Here is a 9,666-nt window from a genome sequence, read left to right as displayed (position 1 = left end):
CCTGCGACAGTAATAATAGATACAATAGTACTTTAAATTACATGTGCTGGGGCGGTATTCAATATAGATTTTATCCTTATCCTTAGACATGCCTCAGTGATTCCATTCAGTCGATTGGTCAATTTATGTTACAGTGCAATCAAACAGCTTAGATTTCACTCTTAAATCTAAGATTGATACAAGTTGTTTATGGAATATGACCCCAGGGTGCGTTTTTTTACTAAGCACGCACCTTGGTTTCATATAATAGTAGAAATTAATTTGCTTTCAATGTACATTCACATATCATTAAGGACATAAAAATATATAATACTATGTTTACATTTTTGAGTTGTCAAAATCAAATGTTCTTTCAAGGTTTAGATATTTTTCAAAACATAACATTGATAAATTATTAAATAGATCACACATGTATTTGTTCTTTCACCTTCACGTTACCTTTCCACAGGTGACCATTGGGCAGAAGAAATCTTCCAGAAGAGCCAAATGACTTCAACAAAGTGCTTACATTTAAAAGATAAAAGCTTAAATAACCTAGCCGTAATTGCGAAATTAATACAAAATACTGCTCTTTATGCCAAAACATTCTGTGAAAAAAATACACCCTTAATTCTTTGTGTGAAAAGTTATATTTGTATGATCAAGTGAAAAGAAACAAATATGAAACAATCTTATTCCCTAGTTTCTAGTCGAACTAAATCAAAAGCGTTTAAATATTTATTTTACACGGATTTTATATTTATGATGAAAGTAATTTACATTGTGCAGGTGCAATCAAACATTTGTTTGCATTTGCAATGCAGTTAACTATTTTGTGGTTATAATAAATCTTAAAATTAACATAACCGCAACACTGCTTCTTGATAGTTTTGATATAAAAAAAATAATGTAAAAATCTTTTCATGATTGAAGATGCTTAAGTGGGGTTTCACCACAAATATAGTTTGTTGTTTTACCTGAGCTTAAAATGAGCCGTAAATGTTACTGAATTTGATTTTTGAATAATTTAAGTGTGTAAAAGGTAGGGTTTTACCTTATGGAAGGATGCTGTTCCCTAGGCTTGTATTCAGTATAGTTCTTAATTGGATCTAAGAACGATGTAGCTAATCGGATTACTTGTTTATAGTCACTGACCAATAGAGTGAATGAAGTCAAAGATGCATTACCCTAAGATTAACTTTAGTTGCATATTGAATCCCTGTCCTACATTGGTAGCACCTCTCTGTCCTCATGGAAAGCAGCATGTGCACTGTTCTGTCTTCGTACACTAAAATGCTATCATAATCTTAATATCCTTAGTTCTGATTAAAACATATACTATTAACGCCTATAAATACATATATTTTTAGAAGTTAAAACATAGTATAACTTTTATTAAATACCATTTCTAACATTTGTGTCGGATTTTGGTTGAAGTTCGTCTTAGCCAGATACAGTATGTCACTTTTCTGCAGCACCCTGCCCTTTTCCGAAAAACGTTTACATACGCTTTTATAATTGAAATTCTATGACTTGAAATAGCTTATACTTATAAAGCAAGTCTTTTTGTATTACTTTAAAATGATAAAGAATGAAATGTGTACCTTTTTTGCTCAAAGATGGCTTCAAATGAAAGGAATTGATGTTAACTATATCAATTTTCCCATTTTGCGTTTATATTGTTTATCCATTTCTTGTTATGCATTTGAGTGTTATATTAAGATATATGCAATTCCGTTTTATGTCTGTTTCATAGTGTTCTGTTAATAAGCTAAATTTAATTGACCTGCAATGCTTTTATTTATTCCCATGTTTGGAATGACTTATATAAGGTTCATTTAGCTCGATACTGCAGTAAGATGGCATGAATCATTGTCGAGCGGTGTCCAATGCAATGATGCCCAGTACCGATGCCCTATATTTGAGACCAGACGAACCCAAAATATTATTTAAGACCAATGGAGATGGACACCTTTGTATACCACTTGACCATCGTCTATCTAGCTCTAAAACTAGATATCTCAAATGCATCTACATCTATTCAGTCCACTTCGTCGGCAGTCCCGATTCTCTATTTCGTTTTCACTACATTAGTACCGTGTGAAAATCAACGTTTTCGTGAATATTAATGCGGTAGGGGAGAAAACTCTTAGTAATGCAATCGTAAGATTTACGCTGAAGGTATACACGGGTTTTGCTAAGAAATAGAGAAATGAAAACACACAATTTCATTGGCTTAGATTTCACTACTCGGTGTAAATAAATACTACCTCTTACATTAATTGTTCATAATTACGGTATTTTCCTCGAGGATTAAAAGAGCGTAAATGTGTACCGGGAGTATCCGATCATTATATTGGTTATACACTACTAATTCATTTCATTTTATGTACATAGCCTCATAGGCAGCACTTCAGATTGGAAAGAAATCCCATTTCTAGCATTCCATGTTTATGACAATCTATCATTTTCTTTAAATTCAGTTTAAAACTAATTGATTTAAACAATACAAAGGTAGGTATACGTGTCGCGTTTACCCTAAGCAAATTCACTCTCTTTGAAGTTAATAGCAGTTATTTTAATACCGGAATCCATGTTGCATCAGGCCGTAAGTAAGCACAGTTCTAGTCCAACAGAAAATATTTTATCTCCGAGATATTCATGATTTTTATTTCTGTCTGATTGCATGTATTGAACTGAATTCAAACAATAACGACTTTAAATTATATGCATTGCTCAGACTTAAACAAAATATCAGTCTGAAGTAGCATTGAATATCTTAAATATCATATGCCATGTTTCTGAGAGGCTTCCCAATGGATTTTGGTATGAATTCCATGTGATTTTGATATTACACCAGGGGATTTTTACGCGGCAAAATTTTGCGCAATATCAACATTTACAATATAAGAATAAATACATAAATACACTGGAATTAGTCACCATGGATTTTCATGGAATTTCACACTCATAATATTTTGGATGCTTTCCACTGTCAACCTTAAGCAAGTTGGTCGGAATTCCGGGGGATTCCCCCCCCCCCCGCCGGGGGATATGGCATTTATGAATATGGAGAGTGCATGGACCACATAAGGGTTCTTGTCACTAGGTATAACGTATCTATTTGCAGTTCACACGATTTAAATTGTTCCACGTCCTTCAAAATAATGCAAACCCCGGTTTTAAACGTTTGGAAAACATGCGAGATTTGTCTGTTGTTATGTGGAGGATCTGTAACGAGTCTTAATATATTGCACGTATATTTTTTCAACGAGTTCAGGAAATTGCTAGTTAGCGAGCCTTACTAACATATTTCCTGGACGATTTGAATAAAACTGTGTATTTTATGATGACACGTGTCAGATTCCTTTATCAATGTATATAGTTGCTCCTTTTATTGGGTCATTCTATACCTACATGTAACCATCTTAATCTCTGCCGGGCTACTCTCCTGACAATATCACTGTAACGAGCATCGATAAACACCAACAGATCCCTTCAGAGAAAAGCATGCTCAACCCTGAAGAGGCCCGCTGGTCTTTATATACAGTAAATTCTCAATACACGCAGAGCCCGGGCTTTGCTAATTTGCATATTACCAACCAAGTTAACATATGTACTATGAATTAACGTACTTCCGTTTATAACGGAATGATTTTATGAACGCACATCCGCCGCCTACAGCGGACCGTTACACTGATCCGCCGCCTACAGCGGACCGTTACATCACTATCAGCATCAACCACTGTGTAGAAATGTTAATTAAATATATGCCAAAATCCAGTGTGTGTATACCACGTGATAAATTGCGTCATAAATGCTGCGTCGGAAGGCAATATTTTGCTCTGAATGAAGACTTTAAACAAAGATAACTTCAATATTTCTTCCCCATTTTAAATGAAACATAGCACAGTCTACGCTGCTTACGGAACCCGGCATGCGGTCTTTTACCAGAGTTTGATTGAGAGTTTAGTTTCTTAAAACACTTCGACAAAACTTTTCACAGTACGGCCGTCTGACGGAGCACTGTCAAAACGTAATTTAGGGAAAAGGTTTGTCGAAGTGTTTATTGACACTAATCACCTTATCAAACTTCGGTAATAAAACGAAGGCGGGGCTCTTTAAGCGGCATAGACTGCCCTTTGTTTTATTTAAAATGCTGTAGTAAAAGAAAGTGATTTAAGTCTTTATTTTAAGCAAAATGTTGCCTTCCGATGTAGCATATATGATGAAATTTATCACGTGGTATACACACACTGAAATCGTTACATCTCACAAACTTGCCGTAAAAACACAAAAGTTGTTGTATGACACTCGAAAGATATTTATGATATAGAAATTTGAAACAAAAATATAACCATGGCATTAGCCCTTAAAATTTAAAATTGATAATTAATTTTTAAAATGCCGGCTGAACTCTCTCTGACTTTTGAATACCACATATTGTCACGGACCTATAAACCACTTATAGGTCCGTGATGTTGTCCATTGGCAAAAATAGGACGAGGATTGATGTTCTAAAATATGGGATACACACATTTATGAGGCTCTAAAACGTCAACTATTTTTTGGGCCGTAATGTTACGAAGTCTTTTATCGGTTTAAACGTTGCCCAGCATACGTCATATGTATGTATGTATTTCTTTAGACCTTGCGATCAAGGATAACCCGTGAAAGTGCAAGCACTTATTTCCAACGGGGTCCTTTGTTTTTGCTGAAGGGACAGCACGCTGAAGAGACAGTGGTGGGATACAAGGAAGTCCGGGTGCGAGACCCTAGCTCTTTTTCGAAGAGACCCCTTGGTTCTTTTACGTGCTCGGTGTAAAGCACCGATACACGGGGTACAACTTTCCTGGGTTAAACCAGTACTGAGTACACCACTTTTCCAAGCACTACCCTTTAAATGCCAAGCGCCAGGCAAGGGAGCTACTTGTACCAACTTTTAACGTCTTTTGGTATGACGCGGCCAGGGATCGAACCCACGACCTCCCGCTCCGTAGGCGGACGCTTATCCACTAGGCCACGGAGACGGTTTAAATATACAACATACACATATTTATTTGGCTCGAACACGTAAAATCATAACCTTTTGGAATGTAACGGTACGAAGCGTATCATAACGTAAAATTAACGAAGCTCAGGATTCCGTACTTATTGTTTGCTTCATTTAGTCATGCGGATTAAGAAATGTGAACGCGCAGTTATGCAGGCTGTATCAAGCTGGATTACCCTGCGTTGCTCCGTTAGAGCAGCACCAAGAGTGCGTTCCCTGCGTTCTTATATTCTCCGAACAGTACCGATAACGATTGAGTTAGGGGAAGGAACTCCAGACTAAAAGAATGTGTTGCACCGATAGCGTTTGGAAAACTATTGTGTGCTACCAGCATATAGCCTAACGATAAACGCCGACGGCAATATTATTCCGAATGATATCAACAAAAATCGATAGGGAAAATATTGACAGGTATTTATCTTGTTACATTATTTTATAGTTCTCATTGGATTGCATGTGATTTAATAGTTTAACTAGTCGTGGTTGTTGATCAAATCATACGCATTATAATTTTTTTTATAAATATTCTGCAGTAAACTCGATAAGTTCTCTAATATCCAACGCAACCGGTGTTTACGTGTATGTACGCCCTAACAATTGGTCCTATGGACCACTAGTGTTTACTTATTCTGATTGGTGTAAAGGCATTGAGCATTGTGTTGAGCAACTTAATTTTAAAACACTTTTCTTTCCAGACAGTGTTGTTATTAAAATTTGCGATTGACAGTGCTAAATATTAGTATATAGAACTGTAGTTCTCTATATTACTATTAGTATGCTCGCAAACCCTGTTCTGGTAAAGAGGTAAAACTAGCCACAATAATGCGGGTTAGACAAATTTTTTGAGCATTTGAATTTTTATTCCCTTTCATGCTCTATGGGTACATTGAATCATACCAATGTAAAATATATCCATTGAATGTGACTCACGAATAACACTGAACTGAATTGTTTGATAAAAAACATAACTATATATTGTGATGCATTCTAATATAGTAGGATTCAGGTACAGTATAAAAATTTTTGGACACAAAAAAGATTTTTTGTGAAATATAGCATTGAGGTATTGGCTAAAATTTGTTTAAATGCCAGCTGAGCTGGTCTGACGATTTTAGAGGCCCAACAAGTTTTTATTTATCACAGACATTCAGCATATGACTTATTTTGCAGACTGCTATTACTTTTTACTAATGTAGTAATTACCTGAAGAACTTATACAGATCAGCTTCTGTCAACTTTTATCGCTGTTTTTGGGTGATAGTGACATTTTCTATTTGATATTTATTGGGTGTTTTATCTTTCTGCAAAACATTCTTAGCGCCTCAATTTTGGCTACGAAAAGATCAAGGGCACTATAGGCACGTAAAGTCACCAAAACAAAAACATTGTCTGAAAATTCTGAAGTGGCTGTTTATATGGATTATGAAACATACCGGGCTAAATGTTCAAAGTTTGAATTTAACTTAAAACCCTTAATCTTTTTCATAAGCATAATTTAAAAAAAAAATTCTTTTTCCGACTTGTTCAGTGGTCGAAATCAACACAAGCTAGCCCTGCACTGGTAAAATGTCTTCCGGGCCTGCTCAAGTTCTGAATTTTATATAGCAAGGCTTGTTCAAATTTTTTATGCCAAGCAATGATATCTGAATCTGGGCTTGTTCATTCAGAGTCTTTTCTAATTTCACTTGTTGTTCATATTGGTTATTTAAATGGTTTCAGATACAGAAGGCACAAATCTCTCAGCCATGAATCAACAAGAGGTTTTTCAGCTTTTGAATTTGATTGATTTGATTTCAATGTTTTTTAACTGTTGCTTGTTTTGTTTAAGAGACCCAATGATACTCAATTTAAATTGAGTAAGGGCCCTGCATGGCTGCTTGTTTCGTTAATAACGAATGTTTCTTTCGCTTATTGTCAGTATAATACTTATCAATATAAATGACTTCAAGAATGCTAGAAATGCATTTAAATAGCACTGTGCATGAAGTGTTTCAAAGTCCGTGAAATCTTAAGTAGTGTAAAAATTATGTTAGGATCAATTATTTTTTTTCAATGCTGTGTTATGGCTAGCATGATTGTGTTTGGCCTGTTATTTAGGCTTATAAGTATGTTTTGCTGAAGAAAAAAAGTAAAGGATTTGTCATTGGAGGGTGCTCATGTATGCTGGTCTCCATGAGGGCAGAAGGGTGTTTCCAACATACATGTAGGACAGGGGGAAGCACTCCTCCATTTAACTCTACAGCTGAAACTCTAACCAATTACCCTGTAGTATAATTGTCTAACATTGAACTATGATATAAAAAATACATATCTTTAAAGGAGTGATTTATACCAAGCCTTTTGGGGCATGCCATTAGCAGGAAATTCTCAGAAGATTGATTACAGAGTTATGGCCCTTTTGTTCCTATTGTGTACATAAAGATCATGTTTCATCATAAATTTTGGCCTGATCAGGATAAATTTTCACAGGAGTGATTAATTTCAAGCCTTCTGTATGAAGTATGACAATTGTCAGGATAGTTTTTTTCCAGTATATATCAGTCTTAATGATATAATGTGCAAGTCTGTGAAACATGTTCGGCGAATTTTGTATGGGCCCGCAGCTCTTTTGTAAAAAATGGCCTAGTTGACAGGCATATTTTGAAATTTGAGATGAATTAAAAGCGAAAAAGACCTAAAAATGAACTATATGTGAACTTTTCGTTGTTTATTTGCCTTAGCTGTAATTAATCAATTTCTCCTGGTTGATGGCACGAAATATCAACAGAAGTCTGCCATTTCCAATATGCAATCATGACGTAAACTGATGGATATAGCTATATGAGTAAACATGAGTCAACACTCTATGTATGTTCGGACAGGCAAATATTTTTTGGACTGGCTAAAACTTCCAACATGCCCATTATGGACACTGGCAGAAATTGTACAATTTTGGAAAGATTGAAACATTTTATTTTTTTTTGGAAGAAAATCATAATGGTTTTAAAAACATATGGTAATTGTTTATTTTATTAAATATTTTTTCGAAAATATATGTCATATAAAGACTGATATGTTTAAAATACATTGTTTACGACTGAATTACAAATGTAACTACATGTTTTTCTTTTTTCGCATTAAACTACTTGATCTCCTTTGATCACAATGGAATGCTGACACATCAGTATACATGCAAAAAAACTTCCTCACTCTATTCAGCATTTCAAGTGACTTGTGACTAGTGAAACTCTACTTGATTCTTAGTTTGTTTTAAAAATGTCATAACCTTTCAAACGTAACTGAAAAGATAAAACTTCAAGATTTTAAACAAACTTGTAATACTGGAAGGAGAGGAAATGTGACATTGATGACTTTTATGTCGGTTTATCAAAATGTTTTACTGTATATGTACATGACTAATAATATTACATACAATAAAACTTATTTCTTAAGAAGCCTTTTCCAAATCAAACCCAAATTTTTTAAGAATTTTACTAGCATTATATCTTGGACAATTTCGATAATCAGCCATATCGCCATTGCCACTAGAGAGTTATTGCCCTTTGATTATAGGAATTACCTAAAATTTGTTTTGTCCTCTAAATAAGTTTAGAAGCCTTCAATCATCCAATCATCACTAAATTTGCTAAAATTTAATGTGTATTGGTATTGTTAAATATCTTGGACATTTTCGATAACCAGCCATACATGTATTTGTTTGATTCAGCCCAAGTGTTATCACCCTTTAATTATATAAGTGCCCGAGAATTGGTCATGTCCAATCAATAACTTTAGAAGCATTAGTCCAATCATCAACAAATTTGGTCAGAATTGGCATAATTTTTCAGTCAGTTTCGTTAACAGTTATGACACTTGAATTGCCAAACACTGTATTTACAGTGTATTGCTCTCTAAACTTGGCTTATCATACAACCACTTATCACTTAACTTGGTGTCCTAATAAGGATGAGGTATTTTGTGACAGTTAGCGCTCTCGTTATTTACTAACTACATGTAACTTGACACCATCGACATCGTTTTGTAATTAACTAATTAATGATACCAAGATTTATAATAATACACCAGGATACATTGTAGATGATTATTTTAACACAGGCGTACCCAGGCACATTGTGATTTATAATAGTAATTGTATTGGCAATCGAATATAGTCAAAATTGCATAGTTTTCAATAATAAACTAAGGAACAGCCAATTTCAAGCAAATTATATACAAATGATTCTTCACTCTTACAAATCATCACTCTTTGTTTAATCATCACTCTTTGTTTAATCATCACTCTTTGTTTAATCATCACTCTTTGTTTAATCATCACTCTTTGTTTTGTTTGGAAGTTGCTTCATGTCTCAAAATAGATCAATAGACTGCAGTTATAGGTTGACTCATCTCCAATAATATCTATGGCGATCGATCCGAATGATTGATCCAAAGATTTGCAGAATTTCCAAGTTTTCTAGACTAGCTGTTCCGAGATTTTGTTGTTTATCCATAAGAATTATTTTCTATTTTTTTGTACTCTATAAAAATTTTATAAAAATATTTTTAATTAATTGAGATACAATTTTTTTTCTGTACTTATGTACAATCACTGATGAAAAATAGGTTGATCATCAAGTCAATTTATATGAATGAAC

The 9,666-nt window shown here is 34.3% G+C and overlaps 1 protein-coding gene across 6 annotated transcripts in view; it reads left to right on the top strand.

Moving 5' to 3' along the window:
* Positions 1-5,388: 5,388 nt before the first annotated feature.
* Positions 5,389-9,666, top strand: part of LOC128222035 (coronin-2B-like) — a 51,542-nt gene continuing 47,264 nt past the window's right edge. For 5 of the 6 annotated variants that reach the window (XM_052930788.1, XM_052930787.1, XM_052930786.1 and 2 more), the window contains exons 1-2: positions 5,389-5,443; positions 6,752-6,792. In XM_052930788.1, coding sequence (XP_052786748.1) covers positions 6,778-6,792 — 15 coding nt within the window. In that variant the 5' untranslated portion in view covers positions 5,389-5,443; positions 6,752-6,777. The remainder of the gene's footprint in view (positions 5,444-6,751; positions 6,793-9,666) is intronic. The other variant, XM_052930784.1, reaches the window with a different exon arrangement.

Source organism: Mya arenaria, chromosome 16, assembly GCF_026914265.1.
Source record: "Mya arenaria isolate MELC-2E11 chromosome 16, ASM2691426v1".
Taxonomy (NCBI): domain Eukaryota; kingdom Metazoa; phylum Mollusca; class Bivalvia; order Myida; family Myidae; genus Mya; species Mya arenaria.
Note: the sequence above shows the minus strand (reverse complement) of the source record. Positions and strands in the feature narration are given on the sequence as shown.